General features: G+C 38.5%; 2 protein-coding genes and 1 long non-coding RNA gene across 3 annotated transcripts; 2 read left to right on the top strand and 1 right to left on the bottom strand.

Annotated features, from left to right (window-relative positions):
• Positions 1-435: 435 nt before the first annotated feature.
• Positions 436-11,155, bottom strand: LOC136265365 (calcium load-activated calcium channel-like). Its single transcript, XM_066060187.1, has 7 exons — positions 11,035-11,155; positions 10,913-10,990; positions 10,806-10,862; positions 10,712-10,758; positions 10,597-10,664; positions 683-827; positions 436-625 (listed from the first exon to the last, which is right to left on the bottom strand). The coding sequence occupies exons 1-7, from the start codon at positions 11,093-11,095 to the stop codon at positions 533-535; spliced, it is 549 nt and encodes a 182-aa protein (XP_065916259.1). The 5' UTR covers positions 11,096-11,155; the 3' UTR covers positions 436-532.
• Positions 6,146-8,590, top strand: LOC136265382 (uncharacterized). The gene is made up of 3 exons (XR_010705491.1): positions 6,146-6,584; positions 6,639-6,677; positions 8,074-8,590. It is a non-coding gene; the product is annotated as an uncharacterized lncRNA (long non-coding RNA).
• Positions 11,156-11,157: 2 nt separating the features above from the next.
• On the top strand, positions 11,158-21,802 carry LOC136265351 (uncharacterized). Its single transcript, XM_066060153.1, has 8 exons — positions 11,158-12,038; positions 12,088-12,175; positions 12,227-12,346; positions 12,784-12,903; positions 12,953-13,072; positions 13,123-13,889; positions 15,384-15,613; positions 21,509-21,802. The coding sequence occupies exons 1-8, from the start codon at positions 11,269-11,271 to the stop codon at positions 21,613-21,615; spliced, it is 2,322 nt and encodes a 773-aa protein (XP_065916225.1). The 5' UTR covers positions 11,158-11,268; the 3' UTR covers positions 21,616-21,802.
• The last annotated feature ends 5,184 nt before the right edge of the window (positions 21,803-26,986 follow it).

Here is a 26,986-nt window from a genome sequence, read left to right on the forward strand (position 1 = left end):
CTAAACAGTAATGAGCATTAAAAGTTATCATGTATAATTAGGTAGTTTGCATGTGGTTTATGTAAAGACTTAAAACAACTTTTGTCTACACCCATACACTAATCACACTGTAAACGACCAATGCCGGCAGTTATACAGTAGAAGCTTCATTTATATGCTAGGTTATTCCTAGATAGTGAACACTCTGTTTGGTGCCAAAACAACATTGATATGTTCAGCGGCTGGCAAGTATGCATGAACTCAAAATGGAATGGATGGCTTTTCAGCTTTATTTTTCCTGTGCTTCAGCACTTAGAATGCAGTAAATGATGGAGCTAGTTGAGAGAGAGGAAAAGTTTAAAGTTCATACCCTATTCCATTTTGTGAAGTCTTAACATGTGTAAAATTCAGGGTAACTTTGAGGGTATCCAGACCTAGGCACCCACTCTATTAAGCTGGGTATATACAAATAACATATTCTTCTCAGTTATAAATACATTATGTGTATAAACCTAATGTAAATAGCTACAGTAGTCACTGGAGTAATGGGTGTTCACTTGGTAGGTGGAGTGTAGAAGGCATTACCACCACCCGTAATCTTGTTAACTGATCTTGATGGACCAAATCCTAATAACTTAGTGATATTCTGTACATAGTAACAATTATTATTATAGTATCCTGGTTGTCATGGTTGCCTACTCACCTCTCGGACTGACATGGTGCACAATATATAGAGAAATATGAAGGAACAGTCAGTATAGTCTGTGCCCATTAGGTTTCTATGGGATATGCCTCGTAGTAATGGGATTGGTTCAAATGGTAACTTGGCAACCACTTTTCCATCAAAACTGTAGAAGAAGACAAAAATCAAACATATAAATATGAACAGACACACGTATGAATACACTACACACAGAGGTGGTAGAAAGGGGGTCTGTCAAAATACATATGGATGGGCTTAGTCCCCTAAAAATACCTAAATTAAAATGAACAATGATTGTGTTAATTCTGCAACATATTAAGAAGTTTGTGATAGAAATGGAAATCCAGTGCCAGCCTTACAAAACAAATGGACGATTTGTTATCAATGAACATCAAAGAATTCATACGTCATGAAATCCGTCTCGTGATTGGGGGCCAGACACTGGACTGATGCTGCTAATAATTAGAAGGGCTATGTTAATTATTCTTGCTATTAGATTGCTGTATAATTGTTGTACAACTATTATCCTTTTCATTGCTATCAGCTGTGCTCTCAGCTAGGCTATTTGACACAATCGCTTTTCCAGCGACAGAGCGAGTAGCTTCTTCGTCAGCCTATAATGTCTACTTTAAGCTGTATAAATGTTGTTAAAACAAACCCAAGAATCAGAGTGCCAAGTGAAAGATTAAGAGATGCTAGTGACGATGAACTAAGATCACAAGCCACAAGACAGTGGGGACATTCAACCCAACGTGGTCTCTACAACATTGAAATACTGGAAGAGGAACAATACACAGTGAAAATACACTAACACAGGTTACTGCTCTCAATATGACGAATGGATCCGGAGAAGTCTTATCAAATATATTCCGAGGCCAAGTCAGGCCAAGCGGTGTAAGATGAGATCCAGACAGTCCTGCTGACCATCAATTCACAGTGTTAGGCTGTATCATAAAACAACACCTTGTTCCAAGCAGGAAGCTTGAAGATCCACTGGTCAAAATGCATATCCCATTTACAAAAAGAGAATTCAGGCTCCTTGAGAATGCTGGAAAATTGCTAGGTACATCACGTGGTCACCATGAATATGGCATCACACAATATAGTGATTTAGATAATTTACTGGGAATCCAGTGGCATTTTCGAGTAGCCAATATTAATGGTGATTTCTCTTTGTCCGTTCTGGAGACAATCCAGTTTTACCTGATGAAGCCCAAACTATTGCTTGATTTCAATGCCACCAAAACAACAGCTGGTGAACTAAGCTAACACCATGCTATACCAAACAACAATTATTTCTGCCATTCCAATTCGTACAGAAAGATGGGAACAAAATAGAACTATTACGGTTACTGTAGTATTTTACCTGTTGTAAAATCTACCTTAATTAAAATTCTGTTTCAAATAGAAATATGAGGACATCTCAATTGTTCTTTTAAATCAACTGAAACTAGTAATCATCAGTCAAGTTTCCGTTCCTTTACATGTGTGCTGTTCATCACACACAAACATACACATACCTTCTCTTGCCTACCCACAGTTACTTACGATTCATCCTCCTAATTGAAGAAAGCAAGACTGGTGGCTGATACTGTATCCTAATGCAAAGCCTATGGCATCTGTGTGGAACACAGCTATTGCCGATAGCATTAGTACTGGAATGCCTGTGCACCACTCAGGCGCTTGAGACTTGTGCACGCAAATCCTCCCGGTAACCCGCCCGAGTCTCACAGAGAGGTAGGGGAACCCACAGTTCCATAGTGACTCAACACTGCTAAGTGAGACAAGGACAGTTGGGAATTTGCTTCAATTCCCCAGTTAATACCAGGTACCCATTGATGTTGCAGCAAACTGGGCTGCTTTTGTAGTGGACACCAGGTCCCCATTCAACAGCTGGGTGGACTGTATCCAAATGCCACATCTTCACACAAGCAAACACACACACACACACACACACACACTTTACTATACATCTACAATTCTATTCTAGCCCACGGAGGAGAATATAAATACATAAAATATTGATCTTTGCTATGATGTTTCTCTTCAATAGCCAGTATACTTCACATTGTACAAAAAAATCTGATGGAATGAAATTTAAACAACACAGTTGTGTGGAAATAAATCACAGTGATTTCTGTCTGCTCTCTAGATAATAGGAGGTGTCAGTAAGTGACATATTGTTCCAAACAGGAAGCTGAAATCCATTTGTCAAATACAGCGGAGAATGGACTATAGCTAGGTACATCACATGGCCACCTGGAGTATTTTCTAACAATGCACCATACTACTACTCAACCTGTGGTCCATACTTTAGTGCACAGCAATTATTCCTGATATTCAGTTTGAATAGAAAGATGGAAACAAATATGAACTAGTGCTTCACTGTTTCTTCCATTACAAATCTGTAAACAATACGTACACTATACGGCAATATCACAAGGGAGAAGGAACTTATGCACCTATTATATTGATGTGTTTTTAGAAATATTTCTGTGCACTGGCTGCATTATTGCTTAAAGTCACCACCAGCCTAAATAGAAACCTTATAATTGTACTTTGTCAATACTTCGACCATGCTGAAAAAATAACAAGGTGATTTTTCTGTACAGGTGGTTTTGAATGCGATATTTATAAGATCTCCCAAAACTTACTTTTAGTTTATGGAAAGTAACTGATTATGACATTGCATTTTACTTGGCTACAAAATTGGCTGGTATGTACTTTGCACAAACAGTACACCACACCTCTTCATTAAACATGCCCAGTATGCACTCTAATAGTAATTGCCAGATATGTACTAGTAGTTGGTTGCATGTATTGCATTATGGGTTCTGCTCCATCTGATATAAGTCTAATTTTGTTTGATGCTGCATACTATTGCAAAGCCTTTGTTGGCAACGTAACCCCTCAGGAGGACTGGATACTTTCATTCACTGAGCAAGTCTGCCATAACAGCCAGACCACTACAGTGCAGTTACTGTATTAAAAGTGGTGTAGCTACACAGGTCTAGCACCTATCAATATTATCCCCAACTTGCCGGGAATAGTGGAGGAATGGGAAGGCGTTTAAAACCTCTCCACTCATGGGAGCAAGACTATATAGTGGTCAATAACATGGGTACAATACACTTTAGGATAACAGGCAAATTCTTACGTAGTTAGCCAGATGGCATTAAATGCCACAATTCAAACTGGTCAAGTGTTCCAATAGTAGGGTAGAATTTCGGGCCAAAATTTCCCACAAATCCTGGCCAGCTAGTGAAATTGACTGCACACACTTACTCACATGTGTATGACGGACAGAAAGAACAGACGAATGAGTTACTAAAGTTGCAGGCCATGACTTGCAGGAGGGGTACTCGAAATAAAAAAGAATAGATTATTCAATTTATATCCCATGATGAAACACGTGGTGCTCTACATCATATTCTCGCTTGGCACTACTAGTTTTCTGTTCGTCTGTGGTGACCAACTAATGTACAACAAGGTGAGTGTATACTGTTGTTAATTATTTACGAGTATATTATGACAAAATGTATTTAGAGAGTGGGAGGAGCGATGTAATGTGTTCTTTCTTGAAATCTATAATAACAAATACAGTAAAGTTGTTTATTCCCTCTCTCTAACATGACAACTTGGTACTTTGTGTGTGTCAACCAAAACCAGGTGATCTTTAAACAAAACTACACTACAAGTTTTGCAAGCGGCCTTGCAGGTCCATTTGTTGTGTGTGACCTTTGGTATGACAGTTTGAGCAGGTTATCACATGTGTTTAGTGCCATGACTCTCTAGAAGTTCTAACTGGTTTTGCTTTTGCAGTATTTGAATGAAGCACTGTTCATTTCGGTGTGATGTGGAGCGAAAGTAATTCTTCGTCATGATGTCATTGTATTTCTCCAATCCTTGTTGAGTAAACAACAGTTTGGAGCCATGTAAGTGCACGAACTCGCTCACATGGTACATCATACAATGCACATATGGTGAAATATTCTTCGATAAATATATATATCAACAAAATGGCCGACGTAGACTTTCAATTTAGTTTCAAAATCAGCAATGATTTCTGGTGTCAAGTCTTTGGCCCTTGATGAAAATAGTTGGTGCACAATGAGAAGTTCCTTCCATAGATCATGTACTTGTTCCTTGTGTGGAAGGTCAGTAAACACTTCTGAAATGTTAATAGTAGTAAAGAAATTTTGTAATTCTGGCCCAGTTAACGAACGCCATCTTAACTTACTGGACTGCTTCCCGATCCAAAACAAAACCCCTGAAATCCCTACTTGTAACATGGAGATTATCTACCACAACATGTGTCAATGGTATCTTTGGGAATAATGGACGATGGGAAACATTAAACTGTTTTGCAGCTCTGGAGGATGACACTATTGTGATATTTTCTTCAATCAACCATGCACCAAGTGAAGGGTCAGATATTGACCAGCTCTCATCAGTAATGTGCCTGTCTAAAGCTGGACACCTGCACCAGATGTATGTATATTCACATGATGAGCTATCAATCCCGGTTACCATTGCAAGAAACTTCCAATCCCCTCCCATGTAGTATTCGATAGAACATGCTATTCCACTGATTGTCAGTTTTGTTGCTGTCCTGACTTCTTCTATGATATCTTGTAGTGCTGGTTTCAATGAATCATAGAACTCTTGCTCTTTAATTATCGCAATGCAGTGATTCTCTGTGACAGAATAAGCTGCTTCTCCCTCTTCTAGAATTGTAAAACCAAAGTTAACAACATTTAATCTCTTTCCTGTTCTGGTCCCATCTCCGGTTATTTTCACCCTTATCTTCTTCTTATGAACAAACTCAGCATCTGATGGACTTCTTTCAATCTACACTAAGTAAAAGGCGTAATTGTATGTTAGTATTAGTTAATAATTTTGTTGTATCACGTACCAATTATGTCTATGGTAACCTTCAAAGTGGTGCACGCACCTCTGAGATAGAATGGCACCTCAATTGAGTTGTACTATAAATCCAATTTTTTTTTTGCTGGCAAAACAATTTTTGGTGTGTCATCAAATTATTCTTACATTTAATTCATGCAGGTCTTCAACACTATGACTAGCTTCATATCACCAGCTTGGGCTTTGCTAACAAAATAGCAATCGCTTTACAATGTAAACTCTTGCATACCTGCTAGGATTTTTATACAGTTATAACTAGGTGTAGACCAAGGAGCTATCTATTTGCGAGCCTTCTGCTTTCCTCTGACTGGTTACACCGTTTTAAACGTGCCATGATAAATATTTGTCATTTAACAAATTGATGGAAATACACGTGAAATAATGAATATTTTCGATGTTTACGTGGTTTTTCTGATTTACAATTTGATTGTTCTGGGACCTAGACAATATAGACAGTGTGAATAGCAGTGTAGTGTATAAACACACCAGGTGTGTTTTCTATGTAACTATTTAACCATTGTTTTAATGACTGTTGTACACCACAGGTACTGTTTGGTGTGCGGGATGGATGTCCTAAAGGTTATTCAACTCGGCAATTATCTTCTTGAGCTTGTAGTGATGAGGCATTTTATCACACAACTGTGCCATTTCATGATAGGCACTTTCAGAGACATTGTATCTATCTTTGATGTACAGCATCATGTTAATCGTGTCCATCTCAGTGTCTTCTGCTGGAACATGTTGTGGACCAAGTAAGTTTGCAGCTGGCAAATCTAGTGTTGAGGTTTCACCAGTGCTGTCATTTCGTATGGTTAGTTTTGTTGCAGAAAACCCTTCTATGTTAAGCCAAGCAAGTGAAGAGGAACATTTTTCAGTTCGTTGGTATTTAAAGTTCACTGATGATGGTCAGAATAGTCAGTTGGCAACTTGTTTCTACCATATCCCCGTATTGGAGTAAATCCATCTGGTCAAGTTGGTGAGAAAGGTAGCTCGCTTGTTTCTGTAGGTGTTGGTTTTTTTTCTTCTTTAGTTTATCAATCTCTTTCTGCTTTGAATGAAGGGCTTCCTGGTAAGTTAAATAATTATATGTACATATAAGGTAAATGTAGACTAAGTCAGCTTAGTTGGTTCATGGGTCTGACCAACCCACCTTTTTCATAGATTGAAAACTTAAAAACTTTTATAAGTGGAAAATGAAGCTAAAATGCTATTAGAAGTTCTGAGCACAAGCCTTGTATTAACTACTTTTAACTTCCAAATGTCTTGACTAAACCTGGACACCGTAGCTGCCATTTCATCAAGGCCATGCTGTCTGACTTCTTTTTGTGCTCCTTTTTTTTTGCCTTGATTTCTGTTAATATTATTATTTGTATGTCAACCTACCAGCACTATACTCTTGAGATTTTCACCCAAGAAACAACTAAGTGATCAAAACACATAAGTTTCAACAACCTAACTGGGAACACAAACATATGATCTGTGGCCATCAAGCAAGGTAGCCGTAGCTTAAAGTTGTGTACGTACTTGTGTACTGTTGTGAGGTAATAATTGGGACAAAAACAAACTTATGCTTTTAGCATAACACAATGGCATCTGTGTATAATGGTCACTGCAAGTGTTGGTCTTTACTTCATTGTCCCAGATTATCGGGTGAACAAGCCACCAACTCTTCTTTATAAGTACAGTATAAGGCAATGAGAGTTGAAGTTAAATGTGCAGTCGTTCATTTGTGAATACTCGGTGAACCATTATATGCATTATACAGGTGACCACTTAGTACAGACTACAATGCATACAATTTTTTGTATGACAAACTATTTGGAGTCTCATGGCAATGGCCGTTATAAAGAAGTGACTGCTATATTCAAGTGACCGTTGATGTTCCACTGTACCTGTCAGACCTTCATCTAGGAAATGACATAAGGAAGTGAAGTAGCCGAGGGGGCAGCAATAGTTTAAAGGTAGCTATGCACACATCTGGGGGCACACCAGCAAGAATTTCTTTAGACTACTTTACCTGAGAAAGATATACTACCTAGGAAGAATTTTCATGTTTTGGACTCTCAGATTGCTTCTGATACATTTTGAGGTACTTTCATTTAACTAACATATTGCTTAAAATTTAGGGGAGAGTCCCTGCCCCCACCCCCTAAATAAAAGTGTATGATACTGGAGTTGAAGTGAATGTGCTTATAAAACTCCTGTTTGTTCTATGTGAGTACTACATCTTCTGCAGTCTCAAATAGGTCACTATTTGACATTATTCCTATACAACTTGTGTGTGAGTAACATCATTCTTATTGTACAAGGCAAGATTAAAAGACTGCCAGGCTGCACTTACTTCAGTAATCTGTGCCCTATCTGAGTCTGTTATCGCCACTCCTTATCTAAGAAGCTTTGTTTCTCTTGTGTAGTTTTTTTACAGCTGTTGCTACTTTACCACACTGCTGATATGCTTTTTTCAGCAGACTGATTGAGAAACGGAGATTGACACCAGTTTCTTGGCTAAGTTTGGAAAGCCATTCACAAGATTTTACAGTTTCACGGAGTGGTGGAAGACCATCGGCTTCATAAAGATTGTATAAAAGTCGGCTAATAAACAAGAGGATACTTGTTGAAGATCCATACATGATATTATGTACTAATACCGATGGTTACCACTTGTTGTGCCATGTTTGTATTGTGTAACATGTGTACCTGTGACAGTCCAGCACAACATGTCTGTATTGTGTAACATGTGTACCTGTGATGTTGTAGTCCAGCACAACATGTCTGTATTGTGTAACATGTGTACCTGTGATATTGTAGTCCAGCACAACATGTCTGTATTGTGTAACATGTGTACCTGTGATATTGTAGTCCAGCACAACATGTCTGTATTGTGTAACATGTGTACCTGTGATGTTGTAGTCCAGCACAACACTAGTACTTGTAATGTAATCCAAGCCATATATTTACTTACTCCTACTAATTAACAGTATTTTTAAAATCCAAATTGACGACCGCATATCCGGCCAATTTGCAGAAGCTAGAGCTCATTGGAAGTGTCAGAGCATGATGTACTGGAATCCAGCTGTGAATCCGCGCTATCTATCACGTGTTGGGAGATGTGACGTGTAAAAGAGGGAGTCCTAGAAATATCCATAGGCGCTCCATTGATTTTATTTGGTGAACTTTGCACACGTTTTGACGAGCATGATTTTAGCGCTTGGTACAAGTCTTGGTGGCATTCGATTCAGGAAGAAGTGCTCTTTCTCGTGGTATCAGCAAATCTAGAATAACGTGATTGTACAGGTACAAAAATACAATTAAGTAGAATAGTGTACAGTAATTTCTGTAGAAAATAATTGACAAAAAATGTTAATAAATCGGTTTCAGATGCTGATGCAGCATTAATTCTCTGCAAACTTCTTGGTTTGCATGTTTTAGCTAGCTACACAAACACTTGGCTACTTTCAGCCAACTGTATAAATGCCAGATTGAGCAGTCAATGTCAGATCAATAGAGCAATATACTGTAGCAGTTTAGCAAATATATTATAGATGGTCTACAGTGTGGGGTAGGAAAAATTTTGAACAGTGATTTTGTAACAGTTTGTTTGACAGGTGACTGCTCTATTAGAGTATCTGGATGCTAGAATCCAGTAACCTAGGGGAATGCCCTTAGGAAATTTTGAAAGTTAGATCCTCTGAAATTGAATCTACGGTGAATGCCTCCAGACTCCCCTAAGTTGTACACATTACGCCACGCTCTTACTCTAGGGAGGTGTTATAAAATTCTGGTTAAATTCCTGAATGTGCAGTGGCAGCCCCACCCCTTGAAAAAGTTGTTTTCTCAACCCCTGCATGCACACTCTACACACATGATAGTTTGTAAGGAATAAATGATGTATTTCAACCATTGACAGGGGAGGGGGTATAGTATGTCAAACCTAGATAAGCAGTTTTAAAAGACACATGTTTTTATTCCACACGTTTATCTTGTAAGACAAATGGTGATGATCGTGAAGGCGTGAACAGTAGATTTGCTTTGTTTGGTCTTGATACTAACTTTGGAAAGCTAGACCTTGCAGTTATAAAGGTTTCTACATAAGAAATGTATTAGTAAATAATTGAAATAATTTACAGAAATCTGTAAAAAGTGATCTTCACACTTTTTGATGAAAACCCAATGATGACATACAACTACATTCCTCACAAAGCTGTCATCAATCACAAATATTATGATGTTAACTTTGTGAGGTATTACCACCACACATGATCAGGAAAGAACAATTTGATGAATCAGATAAATTCTAATTCATCAAACATCCATAGGGCTTAACAATATGTGTTTAGATTATGATTTCTTGATCTTCATCAACAATAAATTTGTCAAAGCTACTGAAGTATGGATTCATCAACTTTTTGCTTTTCCTGTCATAGGATACAAAGTAACGGTGTTAAAATGTTTAAGAACTGGCAGATTACCTAGCACCACTTTACAACAGTGTAAATTACATCATTATTTTACTAGCAGTGTTATGAGAGAAAATGCAAATGGTGCATTACGGCATATTTATGGATCTCATACACCACCCACACCAAGACTTGTTTTAATTGCATACTATACCATATAGCCTAGATACATCGAGGGGCAAAATTTTTATAAAATTTTGCAGATTTTCACAATCTCACATGTAATATATGGAGGTCTAAAATTTTCGCTGTTCACTCCCAAACCTCAAAACAGGAAAAATTTCCCCCTCAAAATATTGGTTTAATAAGAGCACTATGATTTATTAGGTAAACCCACTAATCACTGTTACCCTTGCATAACATGGGCTCTTTCAAACATGCATCGTCTTGGAGTTCACGTGAAGTGCAATCCAAATATCTACTGAGTTTCAGTGAACCCCACTGTTGGCAAGTTTTGTATTGTAACTATTGAGACTTACATGAAACACTATGAAGCAAGCACAGTATGTCATGATCTACCCATTAACTCACATAGTATTAAACATTCCTAATAAGGCAGTAAACGTAAATCCAATGACGACCATTGATTTCATCTTGACCTGCAATGGTAGGTAACATTATCTGAAGCAGATCATGTGATCCTCACCATAGTCAGTCCTCTGTTGTCCTCCTTCAGTTTCTCTTCAGCCTTCTCTACAGTATCCATGGTAATTGGTGATGGTGCAATGTCAAAATCTCACCCAATTTCTTCTTTTGTCCACTAGAACTGGCATCGACTACATCTTTCTTCTTCTCCACTACATTTGTGGAAGGAATAAAGAAGGTCACGTGTGTCTAACATGCTTACATCTTTTGCTCTGTCTCTCAACAACTGTTTTCAGTCGTTTGTAGTTGTCTGTGCGATACACCAACACGTAGAGGATACCTGTGGACAATGTAGCTGACATGTGACGCCATATTGATAGCCACCTTCTGATAGTAGTGCCGTACACACTGAAATGAACACGATTAGAATAGCATCAGCAATCATCTCGCCCTCCTCTACTATGCGCGTTCAGGTGCTTAATAATTCTAAGTGCGCTAATAATATTATTTTAACTTGCACGCTTCATTAGAAGTTGCTGTAAACTGCTGGTAGGGCGGAACATTTCAACATTATATAAGCATCGATGGATAGTAAGTTATCAGTTGTTAACAAGAGCCATGGCCTCGCTCGCCCCTATGCAGTTAAACGCCACCAACACTTTGTTCAACGAACAAGTAGAAGATCCAGGATACGCCTTTTTGGAAGATACGAGGGAGGATAAACAGCGACCAGCTAACCAGAGACGTTCAGCAGATAAAGGAGTTGCAGAAGTGACGTATGCTAAAGTGGATAAGTTGCGACGGAGCAAGAAAGTTGGTGCGAGGAAACCTGCTGGTGGCAACGGGAGCGAACTTGACGCAACAAAACATAAAGTGTTGGCCACAGCTGATTCACTCATCCGTGGTGGGAATAATCAAGAGGCTATTCAACATCTTGAGGCTACCTTGAATGACACATCAGACACACAATTACAGAAACAGATATGGCGACTTTTAGGAAACTGCCACTCCTCATTGCGCAGTTACAAGAAGGCTTCAGTCGCCTATTTACATTACATTGCCATGTGCCGTGAGCTGGGAGACTTTCCTGGATTAACACGAGGATACTGCTCCTTAGGAATTAACTACATGCACTTGGGACTGTACAGTTTGGCGGGAAACTGTTTCCTTCAACACCTGGATAATTCCCGTATCTCAGCTAACAAGATGGCAATGGCTTCAGCTTACAACAACCTTGGTATACTGGTGAAGATGCTGGGTAAGAAGGGACTACAACGTGTGCAGCAAACTGGCAATATGGTTGGTATGGAGATAGTGACATCACGACTACGCAAGGCTATCAGTTATTTCAGTGAGCACTTGTTCCTGGTGGAACAGCTTTATGACAGGTGGGTGTGGCTCTGTAATGGGTGTGGCTAATCATGTGATACACAACAGGCCCAAACAGGGTGCAGCGTTTGCTAACTTGGGTGGTTGTCATGAGATGTTAATGGAATATCCATTAGCTGTACACTACCATTACCAGGTACCTGTCTGTCTGTCAGTGTGTACATTCCATAGTTTCCATCTGTTACAGCAACTAATAGTGACACAAGAGTTACGAGATTATCGTGGGGAGTCCAGAGCTTTGTGTAACGTTGGTAACTGTTTAAGAGCACAAGGACAACTAGAAGAAGCATACCCTTACTACCTTAAGGTTTGAGAAGTGAAATACTAGTTGATTGTAAAGAGCAGATTAGACTGTGTGGCTGTTTAGGCAGTAGATCACAGTTTTAGGTACAGTGGAACCTGTTAATCAGGACACTTGAAAATGAGGACACCTGCATAATCTGGACACTTGGTAATGGTCCCAAAATATCCCTTAGCATGTAAACTGACCTGGAAAATCAGAGTACCTTGATAATCAGGATACCTGGTTGATCCCAAGGTATCCTAGTTTCACTGTACTTGTTCTGTGATAATTTCTACATTCTGTAGTTTCAGTGTTAGCCTCCTTGTGGGTCTATGGTGGGATAGTGTTAGTTAGGAGACACTGAGATGGTAAATATCACAGTCTAATATGGTATTGAGTGGTACATGATATAACTGATGATCCACCTTAGTGAGGAATGTGTGGTTGTTTGTTTACTACAGGATTTGGAGGTGTGTAGGATGTTGAAGAATGTATGTGGCGAGGTTGTGGCCTTACTCAACTTAGCTATAACCAGTGAAGCAATTGGTGATCTGCACAAATCCATCGAGTGGTATTCCCTGGTGAGTGTCATGTGATCCACAAGAGTGTCGTGTGATCTTACTTCTCTAGTTGCTAAGCATGAAAATGAGGTCAGATGACATGGTGGGTCAGGTAAAGTACCTGCTTTTATTGGGGGCACTCTACTATGAGACTGGACAACTGGTGAAGGCTAAGGATTATTACACAAGAGTATGTCTCTTTGTGTCTATTATTAGATCTTATATATATTTCCTAATAAGGTAGTGGATCTATCACAACCTCTAAATGATCGTGATCTACAAGTGAAGGCCCTTCTCATCCTGGAGGAAGTACAGAGAGCTATGAAGAGACAGAAACACTCCAATTACTACACTGTACGCAATACATTCCGACGTCTTAAGAAGAGGACAACCCAGCTCATACATGCCCATCATCACGTCTCCACAAAACGTGTCCGACAGTTAGTCAGTCATGCTAGTGCTGGCTCATTGACCAAGCTGGGGGGATCTGGTGATACACCTATGATTCAACCACGCCTTCAGAAAGGTCGTGTTAAATTGGGTACCTGGTCTCCTGGGTTGAAGAGGTGGGTCAGTGAAGGTGGCTCTACTAGTCTTCATGGCGACATGGTGGCTCCATCACCATTGGTTATTCACAACACCATGGCAACAAGTAGCAAAGCTGCTAGCCTAGACGACATCACATGGGACGATGAAGTCACTGCCCCCAGTACCCAGTTCAGTGTCAGGGACTCTGTTCATGGGTACCTTAATGATAATCGACAACTCTCCTATCAGCTGCAAGATGTGCTGATGTCAGCTGCTGCCACCGATACAACTGATGAAGGACTTCACCTGCAGAGAGCCAGTAGTAGAATGAGCCTGTACTCTCGAGCGTTTGGTAGCCTTAGGCATATCCAGGAACTCCGTGTGATTGGTCAGGACATGTGTCAACCAGTTGTAGAGCTAGGGCTTGATCATGGTGGGGATGAGTGGAAGGAGTGGGCTTTGTCACCCAATGATGACAGGTAGGTATTCAGTGAACTACTCTCAGGTGACTGGTGGTCCCTCCTGGAGGAAGACTGAGTGTGGCCCCGACTAGACATTGGGTGACCTACAGTTTGAATCCTGGGGTTGGAGGGATTTTTTCCTTACTTTGGCCCCTTTTCTGTTACACGTTATCAGTCACCAAGTCAAGTCATTAAATCTAAGGCCTTGAAATTAGGTAATGCTAAGGCTGCAGTACGTGTCGCTGTCAGACCTTCAGTGCTGGTCACTGTAAAGTGTTAACAACAACAATATCTTATGATCCAATGTTAAACAATGAAGCTCAGAGTAATATAAAGTATTCAGATACACATGTCATGTGTATCCCAGACCTGTTTACTAACCTTCTTAACACAAAACTGCTTTCCTAACTAATAAACACTTGTTGCCATGTTTGGTAGTGTAATCACGTACGTATCAGAGGCTTATGATGTATATCAATGTTTCTATGGTGACCCTTAATGGTTTTATTTTAATATACTGTACAGGAGACATTTTATGATGAGGAACTTACTGAATGAGGTAGAGGGATAATCATACATCTAAGTTATAGTAAGACACTCCAAACTAGTATCTTCGAAGTATAAACGTCTGAGGAGGAGGTGTTAGAATGACGCAATGAAAACCGAGGTTTTTATTGCATCATTCTAACACCGACTGTAAGGACGTTTATACTTTGAAGGTACTAGTTTGGAGTGTCTTATTGTTTTAGAAAATGGTCTGCCAGCAGTGAAAAGGACATCGTAACTATGTCTCGCGCCATTGCTAGTGACGATGTCACACACAAGGCTGCATGGGAAGGCTAACTTAGTTTCAAGGCTTAGTTGCAGAAACGGCACTTTATTGGCATTACAGTGCCTTGGTGGTACTCCAGTTAACCCTCTAACACAGGAACAGGGTGGTGAAGAACATGCTGGATTAATTTCTTGGAGTGGATAACTAATTAACTAATGTGGTTAGCCTCGAGTAAGAGACTTGTGGTGGAGTCTCTTTGTGAATAAGAAACTTCTATTTTAATCAAACTTCAAAGCATTGCTAACATACCATTTTCTAAGGTGTTTCAAAGACTATTTAGCATTAATGCAAACAGTGACGTAGTGCTGATATCATATCTCTACTAGTTTACAATTGTAAAAAAAATCAGTTAAGTTTTTTGAAATGTGAATCGGGGAAGGATAAGACTATAACGCTGTCATTATAACATGTGATATTATAGAAGTGAGTCCAACAAGGTTTAAAATATTATATACTTCACTGACACCAATTTACTATATAGTACTAAACTGTTAAATGTATAGGTCAACTGCTATTGACCACAGCTTCATTTACATGGTGTGTGTGGTATGTATTTTTTGGGTCAATGGGTCCAAGGTTTGATTGGACCTTTGTAGGTAGTAGCCTACATCTTTTGTTGTCCTGGTTACTAAAGGGGAATAACCTATGTGCTGTGATCATGTGATTTGCTATTCCTATAGGACATCAGTCCATTCATTACCAATAGATGAGTCATTGTTTGAACAGCAAACTACTGTAAACTTGGAGCAGCCACATCCACCTAATGAGGTGCAGCCACACCCACCTAATGAGGTGCAGCCACAGTCACAAGATCAAAATCAACTACACCCTAGTGGTCAAGTTCAGTCTTATCAAACTAATCAAGATCAACCACGTCCATCTGATCAGGAGCAACCACACCCACTTAACGGTAACTGATATATGAAGTATATAGGCAGTAATAATAAGGCTGATAAGCTGCCTGTCATTCTTCAGGCAACAAAACATGTATTAGCGTGGGACTTTAATCGCTAATCACCTGGCAACTACAAGTTTGTTGTTGTAGATCAGTATCCTGGTATTGCTTCACAACATGTGGGACTGTTAGGACAGTGTATGGAATAATGTTTGAGCGTAAATCGGATGGCTGCAGGTTCGAGGCTACCTAGGTCCAGTCATGGATTTTTTCTCCTTTCTCCAACTTTTCAAACACACCTTAAGTAGCTAAAGTCTTTGAGCAGGCTGTAGGACCAGGTGTCCTACAGACCTTCAGCACTTGCGCTGTAAAGCATTAATAAATAAATAAAAATAATGTTTGATTGGTAGAAGGCAGGCCAACTGGATGTGTGTTGGTTTTGTCCTGTGTGCAAAAAGAAATTCACTCTCTTTCATACCTTCAGTTATTCCTGATGTTAACTACCGTAATTTGCTTTATTTTTGTGCAAAAAATTTTCGTGATAAAAGTTTTCATTGTAAAAATATTTTCGTATGATTTACGTGAATGACTGTTCTATTAGAGTGGTTCGATCTTTTATAAAAAGTTTTGTACAAATTTTTCATACAAGTTTTTGCATACAAAAATTATTTTACAACGAAAAAAAAAAGCTAATTACGGTACATGCCTATTGTCGTGTAGTTAACATAAAGAAGAATTACCTTTATAATGTACGAAAGTAGTTAACATGTACTGGTCACTATCCCACTAGGGACCTACAAAGAAGTCTACTGTGTAGCAGGGAGTCATATAGACTGCAAGCTCTTTGTGGATCAAGTCACCACCTGGTGTGGAATTAAACATAGTTTTAGTATCATGTTTCTTACTCCGTGCTACACAGACTTTCAGTAGCTTTCTTTGTAGTTCCCTAGTGGGATAGTAACTAGTAAATGTTACTGGATCTGCAAAAACCCGACACAATGGTGCATTTTAAAAATTCTTTATTGTTGAGTATTTATAATCTACTTAGCCAAGTTTCAATCCTGTATGCCAACAACTTTTGGAGTTACAACACTACAAAGTAACAACAACAGAAAGATGGATTTGTACAGTAAGTATTGGGAAAATAAATTACAGGTGCTTGCAATAACAGTTGTAACTTACAAAAGCAATGCAATACAGATTTGTAACTCGCACCATTGGGGAGTTCATTATTAGGTAAGTTTTCCTTCTATCACCTTTCTTCACTACATACAGAGATGAAATCAGTGAAGAAAAGATCGATTGTGTACGATCGCTTCAACATGACATAAACAAATGCCCAAAGCTCGCATATCCTTTAGTCTGCTACTATGAAATAAACATTTTCAAACTCCCCTTGAGTAGTCAAATAAGATGATACCGTAGATTCCCTAAAAATTCGGCAGAAATAAATTAATTCAGTTCGTGTCTGGCCGAAAAAAATGTACCTGCCTATTGCTATTGTCGAATTTTTAGGGATCTATCCCTAATACAGTCTGTACGCTTCATGGCTATGCAATTTGTGATCCATTTACTGCTTACTTTCTGGATTTCGTTCTACAGGACTAATAGGAACGTCTTGAGGCGGAGCTGCATGACGATACTACAACACTCACTTGGCCGCAGCGCTATATGCTATGACTGCCTACATTATCCAGAAGGGATGGTCAATGTCATTACTACATCACTTTTGAATACAATCACCCAGACGTAATATTAAGGATTTCAAAAAGTAATAAAAAATAGAAACCACAATCAATAATATTATTGAACTATCTCGTGATACATCTTGCTAGCAGATGCTGCATGAAGTGTTCCATGGCTAACAAAGCGTTATTGGAGGGTGTATCATGTTAGAAGGAGATGTGGGGCCAGGAGAGATTTTATTCTGTGAACAGAAACGAAGATCGTTTTGCGGAAGTCGTGACGTCACACGATGATATCATTGGGTAAGTTCCCTGAACAATTTCACACTTGGTGCTTCATCCAGCATCGATTGTGTGAGGTCACTGGGAATCCTCAGTACTCAAGAGACCTTCATCAACTAGTGCTTCAAGTGCCGAAAAAATAGTGCGCTTATAATTAGAAACTTTCCTGCGCTTTCCGAAATTTAGAGCACATTGCGTTCAAAGCACAGGGAGTGCCGAATATTTAGAGATGCCGAAATTTTAGGGAATCTACGGTATCCAGGATTTTGTCATTACACCCTTTCTTCACAAAGAACGAAGCGTTAAAAAGTTTTAGGAATTTTTTTCCATTTATGTGAATATTTTACCGATTGCAATCAATAGTCTATACTGAAAATTTATCATTATGTCGGGTTTTGCAGATCCAGTCACAAATATTAACTACTCGCCTATGTTTTAAAATTAATTAACCCTTTGTATGCGATGGAAAATTAAGAGCAGCCATGAGGCTTTGTGTATGATAACATGTTAAACAAACTATAAAACAATTAAGAAGATACTTCTGCGTGTAATTTGTGATTAAAGTGGTTTGCTCTCCTTAGCAATGTATAGCAATGTAATTGATGAATTGCAAAATAATTGAAATACATTTAGTTTTAATGTACTGCATATGTTGTTAAAAAAACAAGGCAAGAAACAAACCTTGTGTAGTTAATTTATAAAGAGTTGATTAATTCAAGGGATAGTATTTACTGTCCGCTTGGTTCACATCATCAACTTATCATACAGTATGATAGTACTGTATAGTAGGGAACACAAAGGAGTAGGTGTGGCCAATGAAATAGCATCACCCAAATTCAATTTCCCCTGACGACGATGAGGCAGTATTGGTTAAGTAAAACTAAGCCCAAACAAGCTTTCAGATCGACCCAAAACGCTTTCAACAAGTTGCTACAGAATTTAAGAAAATATTTAACGGAATTTTCTACTGACTGAGCAACTGACTGACTGAGTGATGCCTTCAGACAAGCATAACTTGATAACGGCTAAGGCTACGGGCTTCATCATTTTTTCATAGTTTGACGTCGCTTTGGTCCAAGAGGTGCCTTTTGGCATGCCGCTGTACGTACAATGTATTCTTCATGGACTTACCAGTGTCCTCCTTTGTGTACCAATCACCTGTGTTGACAGCGAAAAGTGTCAATTTGGCGATAGCACGTAATGGCTTCCCTTTGTATTGGAAATTGTCCATATTTTTCATAGTGACTATTTTGATTGCAGAGGTGCTTTTCGAATGTTTGTTGATTCTTACTGCTGTGTAACGGGTTGAACATAGTCGACAATGAAACTTCACTTTTCAGATGATAATTAATATAAATGGGGTGCACGGCACCATTTCTTTCAGTGTGCATGGATTGCAGAGGTGTTTTTTGAACAGTTCTTGATCTGAAATGCTGTGTAACGGGTTGAACATAGCAGACAACGAAGCACAATGGATACTTCACTTTTCAGACAATAATTGATATAGGGGTGCGCGGCCCCATTTCCAGATGCAGTATGCGTGGGTTCACCAGTCATAATAATTGTTTACAAAAAAGTTAACAAACAAGTACACAGAAAAATTTTGGAATTTTCATCTAGAGTAGGGACCATAGCACATCGATAAAAAGACTGAAACAAGCTGGAGTAGTGCATGATATCAAATCACAGTAAAACAAGTTATATCTAGGGATGAGCCTATTTTGCTATTTTTTCCAACTATTTTTCTTTCCAGCAATCCTTTTATTTCTTACCTATTTTGCTCAATGTTTTGCTCGAAATTTTTATATTTTGCTGAGCATCAGTAAAAATTAATTGCAGTATCTCTAGCTTACAAGCATGTGTGACTGCTCTATTAGAATTTTTTCGTACATAGTGACTGCTCTATTAGAGTATCTCGATCTTTAGTCACCATTTCCTATGAGCATATGTTGTCCTAATACTATGCATGACTGTTCTATTAGAGTATCTCAATCTTTTTCATACAAATTTAAGTTGCCTTTTCTTGGTGCCAATTTTTCCATTTTTTTCCAGCATTTTGCTGTTTGCTTTTACCAATGTAATTTCCCATAAAAATTGCCTGCGCATCCCTAATATCTCTACTGTGTTCAAGATACCATAATAAAAATGCACAGTAGGGACAAAACACTTCTTATTGTTTTACTGTAATTTAATATCATGCACTACCTCCAACTTGTTTCAGTACTTTTTATAGATATGCTATGGTCCGTACTCTAGTTGAAAATTCTAAATTTTTCTGTGTACTTGTTTCTTATTGCTGACACCAACTGAAGCCATGCAAGTTACACATGCCTACAGTACACGGTAGGACGGGTACTACTTGTACCACTTGTATGTTACATATGGAGTACAATTAACACTTAAAGGGTTCCAGCAATAAAAGGTAGTGACATGAGATAATATAGCTATGTGGGAAAACCCCTACATCAGCACAATCCGTTCAATGCCAAAGTAGGGATTTTCCCACATGGCTATTAGTGATGTGCGATATATCGAAAAAATATCGATTTCGCGATAATTTTGTCGATATCGTTATCGTATCGATTTTTGATACTGCTTTAGCAGATTTCGATATTTATCGAAAAGATTATATTTTGCGATAATTATCGAAATATCAAAGAATATTTCGATAAATCTACAGCATTTAGTGTGTGATTGTGCAATCACACTAGAAATGAAGGTTGGTTTTGTACTATCTAGCCACTTTAAAAGCTTGTCTACCAGTTTTCTAGGCTTATTAGTAGTTCTATACAATAGTTTTAGTGTGCAAATTGTATTTCAAGCATATTTATAAATATTGGCCGCCCACACAATTACACCACCCACACAATTAAAAATTATTGAAAATCAAATCGAAATTTCGATATTTACCCAATATCGTATCGATATCGTGTCAAAATAAAAATCCTGATATCGCACATCACTAATGGCTATGTTGTATTAGCTACCATCATTTATATTTCACTACTTTTTATTGCTGGAACCATGTTAATAGATTTTTAATTGTACTAGTTTGTTAACTAGCATAGCTATATTGTACACGTGTGGCTGTGACTGCTTTATTAGAGTATCTTGATCTCCCTGCTTGTCTCAAATGAACAACATAATAAAGGAAGAGTCGTGGTTTACCATGTCTAGTTTTCTACAGCAAAACCACAGTTGATTGCAGATCATTAAGGGGTGTGGTCGCTGCCTTCTGTGATCATCATTAAGGGCGTGGTGGTGTGTATGGTCATGTAGTTGTTTTATAAGTGAAGTTAATGTATCTGCTCCACTTACAGAAGCTTAAGCACTTCACATAGTTTTGTGGTGTCTAAATACACTTCTCTAAGGAAATTGTCAATACGCAATCTTATCACCTTGGTGATGGTTTCCATGCATGAAGAAGAAGACAATCATGTAATTGAAGATGAAAGAGTGTAGAAGGCAGACACTCGTTGGAACCAGAAAAAGCACATGTCATTTGTGAGTTAGTTATTGAGGCATGACGAGCGCCACCCAAAATGTTGTCATTAAAAACGTCATGCTAAATTAAAATAGTCTTAGTGCATCTAACTTCTAATCCAGCATTAAAACAAGAACTTCCACAGACGGTCAGATATTATCTTTTTTAATTGTTAAAACCTGTGTGCCCTCCTGAGAAGTTGCAAGGCTAGAGGCCAAACAAAGCAGCACATGGCCACCATTTTTTGGGGGACCCTACTTACTAAACAGTACTACTGTACCGTTTGAGGACATTAATGGTGCTGATCTTTAACACTTCGTTTCCAGTATGTTAAATACATTATTGTGGTTAATGTGGAATCATAGATGTAGAAACTGGGTGTAAACCTCCTAGAAGTGTTGTAGTGTACCATACTATGTAATATAGTCAAGTGTGTTAAAATGATCCTTACTGCTACAGATGACAACAGGCCAGTCAGTCCTGTTACTCCACTGGATGGAATACAAGCTGTAATACAGTGCCTGGAGGCTGTATTGGAAGAAGAGCAATCAGAGTCTGACTCCTAATAGTGCACACCATTACATCATTGTACAGATATACTGAATTTGATGCTGTGTTCTCTATACCTTAGAGAGTGTGTGCATGTGTTTGTGTTCTTCTTGTACTTGTCACTACCAAAGTGTTGTCTGTGTAGTTGCTGTCATATGTGTAACTGCTTTCATACACTTAAAACAAAGTACTTATATGATCTTAGTTAAACATAATTGGCTCTATATACGGCACAACACTATCTGTTGATCTTAAAGTAAATACAGGGGCGGATATGTAGGGGGGCTTACCCCCCCCCCCCCCCCCTCATATCTCACAATTCACATGCATTATGAACAGCAAAAGTGACATTACAAAGTACAAAATTATAGCTGAATTTGTTTTTCTATGCCTAATCCATGACACATTGACTTGCTCAACCAAAACTTCCATTAAAGTATAATGAAGTGTCCTTCGCATCACGTGATGTCATAGTTTAGCACCTGCTCCGCAGATGGCATGGCAAAAAGGCAAACGTCTTTCACAGAGTATGGATGGGTATAAGATGGAACATCAAAGAGAGTGAGTGAAAATTTGCCACCAAATTAAATTTTAGAGTACTAATTTCTCAAAATTTCCTGGGGGGCATGGCCCCAACCCCCCCCCCCCCCCCCTAGATAGCTCATGCTTTGCACTCACACTGTGAAGTCATTTCTACCAGTGTTCCCCCCTTAGCAAAATCCTATAGATACTCCCCTGGAGCCCCTCCCAATTTTTGATAGCTGTTTCCACCCCCTGACAGTATTATGTACAGAACTGAGAATTGAGTATAGTACATGTAAACCTTATTAAACTAATTATGCAATTTTCTAAATATATTTGAAGTCATGTTTAGGTACATTAACAACATATTTTAGCATGAAGAAGAGGGAGAGGAGGAGTATCTTACTGCCAGCTATATGTATCTCATGTTATGACCAAGGGTGGATGTAGATCCAATACTAATATATAATAGAGCTGTCCAGTTCAGATAGTTTAACATTGTTGTGACACTAGTTGTTCTGTTGAAGTTGTTACACACAAACCTCATTGAAGAGCTGAGTGTTCAATCATTTAAATTAGCTATCATCACTGACCAGCTAGATGTGGGGGCCAGACATTAATTTTGAAGTATATGCTGGATGTATTCTAAATCATGATCATGTACTTCACAGAAGTTTGAAGTTAATTATATAAGGTTTCCTGAAATTGGCTTTAATTTTGTTGGTCACTCCAAGGTATTAAATTTGGCACTATCGTAATCTAGTATTAAAGTGGGAGAGTATACTACACCTGATGGTCTGCAGTTGGGTGGGGCTAGCTAACCTGCAGGGGATAGTAGAGTATATACTTGTCTGGTAGGCTCAACTGGGACACCATACAATCTGATAGTTATTATTAGTCATTGTAGCAAATCTTCACCTGTAGACAATTCTGTTTGGTTGGTGGTGATTAGAATTCAGTCACATCACCACTAGCATATAATAAACATCAAGATTGAGTGACCCTATTCCAGTAACAACTATTAAGGCTGTGGCCACAGCTCAACTTTAACATGGTAGCTATAGGTGATCACAGCAGCAGGGGAGGGGGGTACCCCTAGATACTTAACATTTTCATATTTTATCTCCTCAAAATTAGTGTTGTTTTAGTTATAACTAGCTAAAACTAAAGTGATTTTACTTTTATCTGAAACAAGTTTTTAGAATTTTTGAAAAGACTAAATGTACCTCAATTTTTACATTGATACTTAATGTTTACAAAAATCATGTGCACTGTATTATACTTGCATTTGATAAAGAATCACATAGGTAGCTACTACGTTTTCCTGAGGGGCATTCCCCAGACTCCCTTAGCATTGTGAATGTGCTTTATCCATGTCAGTATATATGTCCACCTGCTAAGTTTTGAAATTTAGATGCTCTGAGCCTGCATTTGGTAACAATTTTAATGTGAAATTATCTGTAAAATAATTGCACATCACTTATTATAGGCACAAACCACAATAATTAATTAAAATACTCAACTGTTGCATCATCATTTAAAGGGGATTTCTATGGAAACATTGAAACCCCTTAGAGTGTTTGAGCAACTGCTCTTTTACCCCTCACCCAGAATCTAGTTACCTACATAAGACGGAGTGGCGTTCAGTGCCCTACGTAGCCTGCCAATGAGCATGCTCTCACCTGCCAGCCTATAATATCAAACAATCATTGGTAACCCATACAGGTGGTTCATCCGAATCCCCTGGCTATGGGCCTGTTGCTAAAATCACTCTCACATTCAATTTCAGGGGTTTAATGATCAAACATTTCTTAGGTGGCATGTACATGGTAGGAAGTTTACTATAAACATACAACATTGAGATAATCACAATGGAGTAGTAACCCTACTGGTGTTGTGTTGAAGCTCAAAATTTGAATATCAAAAATTTCCTGGAAGATAGCATGCTTTGCATCATTAATGTGGCATACCTTTCCACCAAACAAGCTTTAGGAATAACATCACCAAGTCTGGCTATGTTTGTGTTAGATGTTTTGTAAGTCGTACACCTCACCTTATTTTAACATTATTAGATGTATAAGTATACTTGTAATGATTAATGTATTAACATTCAGCAAAAGTGTGTGCTTTCAATTTGGAAGGAGTGTCTGTGGCGCTAACTACTACATTCATACTAGAATCCACTCACACCAACTCATCGCTAGACCAACACCACATGACCGTTCAAATCCCCTCCTAGCACAGATATTCCTGGGGTTTGCAAGTCGAGACTTGATCAGGGTTTGCATCTCCAGTACTTCCCCAGTAGGTGAGGAATTGTAATTTTCAGTGACACAAATTCCCACCTCAGCCTGTATTAGTGGTAGTCGGAGATTACATTGATAGGTGCATAATTCACCTTTTCTGTGGAACAACATACCTGCACCTGTCTTACAGATAACCAATATCAATCCATTCAGTGCTGCCCTCAAACAATTTCTTTTGTACTGTTTTGTATTAGTGTATTGTCCTAGTATCTTTTCTGTTTACTTGCATTGCTTTTGTATTAGTGTATTGTTCTTGTATTCTTTGTTCTGTTGTATGTACTTGTGGGGAGCACATTTGCAGGCCCAGCCCCTTGTCATTTGACAAAAAATGATAAATAATAATAATACAACTAGGGGTATGGTACAGTTTAAATCACATGCACACTAGTCCAGCTCTGCTGACCCTCATGGATTTACTGTGAGTCTCATGATTTCACTATCAAGCTCAAGGGCTCACAAGCAGTAGCTCTAAACTCACGGTTTCTAATTCTCACGGATCAGCACCATTAGTCATCTAGTGTCTAAACTGAAGTCTGCAGCAATGCAACAAGCCAAGGAAGATAGCTAGTGTCATACACAACATTCTAGAACAGACTAGTCTTGCATGCCAGATGGTATGTGTGGGGACAGAAAATAACCCACACCAACTACATATTGATGACCAGCAATAAATCCATTAAATCTTTCATTACAAAAGCTCCATGAGACAACAATAGATGCTAAAATATGGCTAATTGGTGATTTCAATGCTCCCTGCATTGACTGGAAATCTATGTCTCTTTCCATAAACAGGACACATGTTGCTACCCACTCTGCTCTCATTGATGTAATGCAGGAACATGGATTAGAACAAATAGTTAACCAACCGACCTAACATCAAAATATACTTTCTGTTTTTCCTAAATCACCCCAATGACAAGTACACTGTTGACATCTTACCTGCATGGCCTTGGTGATCATGATAATATTGTTTGTGTCAATATCTAAGTGCAACACAATAAATAAACAGAACTATAGAGAAATCTACCTGTGTCATAGAGCCAACTGGGATTCTATAAAGCAAGATATAATTTCCTTAACGAATAGTCCCGATTTTAGCTCTCCTAATAACAGATCCATAGATGAGCTCTGGATGAAATTCAAGGATACTGTTTTGCACAGTATGAGGTTACATATACCACACAAGTTTACCAGAACACATTGTGACTTGCCATGGTTAACCTCTACTATAAAACAAATAAAGAAACATAACAAACTATATCACCAATACAAGGCATCTCTCTCACCAGAAACATAAAGGAGATTTTTGACATTGAAACATGGCAAATGAGACAATCACACGATGCTCACATTTCTAAACTCATTATAAATTCAGAAGATGGAACCTCTTCAATAAATTCAAAGAAATTTTGGAGTCTTATTAAGAAGCTGAAGAAGGATATAATAATGGAGTACAGGCTCGTAACGCCAATAATAAAGTTATTACTAATAGCAAAGAAAAGGCAAATGTTTTTAACTCACACTTTAAATCAGTATTCACCAATGAACAAGATTATATACCTGACAAAGGTCCCAGCCCACATCCAGTCATGGAGGATATCAATGTAACCACTTCTGGTATAATTAAATTACTTCTAAACTTGGATGTTCACAAAGCTTCAGGTCCAGATGAAATAAGTACAAGACTTTTAAAGGAAACTGCGGAAGTCACAGCCGCTGTCTTAAAGTTAATATTTGAGAAATCACTGGACACAGGTGAGGTCCCCTATGATCGGAGAGTGGCTAACATGGCACCTATTTACAAGAAGGGGGAACGATCAGCTCCTCAAAACTACTGTCCAATCTCACTCACGTCTACAATTAGTAAAGTCCTAGAACACATCATATCCTCCCATCTAATGAAACATTTAGAAAGTAACAATTTACTTCATGGGTCCCAACATGGCTTCCTGCACGACACTCCGTTACAAATAGTTGAGAATTGTAAGTACCTGGGCATTACTATACAATCAGATCTTAAGTGGTCCAAACATACACAATATTACTGTTAAAGCCAGCCGTACCTTGTCCTTTCTAAGAAGCAATCTTAAATTAAATAATCAACATCTTAAAGAAACTGCCTATTTTTCCTTAGTCCGACCACAATTAGAATATGCAAGTATCATTTGGTCGCCATGGCAAAAAAGAGACATAGAGAAGTTAGAGAAGATTAATCGAAGAACTGCAAGGTTTGTTGCAAACAATTTTTATTGTACTAGCAGTGTATCAAGTATAATTCATCAACTTGGGTGGCAACAACTAGATATATACTCGTAGACATAACTTCCATTTGTGCTTCCTTTTTAAGATCATTCATAACTTGACATGTGTCCCACTCAGTGACATCATTTCATCTAATACCACAACAACAGCAGAATCCACCATCACAAGAAGATCTCACACGAACAATATTTTAGTTCCATTTGCAAGAACAGACACTTATCAGCACTCGTTTGGACCTAATGCTTGCAATATCTGGAATAACTTACCTAATCACATCAAAGAAATTACCTCTATTGAA

Source organism: Dysidea avara, chromosome 9, assembly GCF_963678975.1.
Source record: "Dysidea avara chromosome 9, odDysAvar1.4, whole genome shotgun sequence".
Taxonomy (NCBI): Eukaryota; Metazoa; Porifera; class Demospongiae; order Dictyoceratida; family Dysideidae; genus Dysidea; species Dysidea avara.

Excerpts from the sequence above, each read along its gene's own strand:
- LOC136265365 (XM_066060187.1), bottom strand. The coding sequence starts at position 11,095 with ATGATTGCTGATGCTATTCTAATCGTGTTCATTTCAGTGTGTACGGCA. Across the intron at positions 10,991-11,034 it reads TACGGCACTACTATCAGAAG|GTATCCTCTACGTGTTGGTG; the intron begins GTGGCTATCAAT and ends CATTGTCCACAG. Across the intron at positions 828-10,596 it reads TTAGGAATGTTTAATACTAT|TTTTGATGGAAAAGTGGTTG; the intron begins GTGAGTTAATGG and ends CTTCTTCTACAG.
- LOC136265351 (XM_066060153.1), top strand. The coding sequence starts at position 11,269 with ATGGCCTCGCTCGCCCCTATGCAGTTAAACGCCACCAACACTTTGTTC. Across the intron at positions 13,073-13,122 it reads CTAAGGATTATTACACAAGA|GTAGTGGATCTATCACAACC; the intron begins GTATGTCTCTTT and ends TTTCCTAATAAG. Across the intron at positions 13,890-15,383 it reads TTGTCACCCAATGATGACAG|GACATCAGTCCATTCATTAC; the intron begins GTAGGTATTCAG and ends CTATTCCTATAG.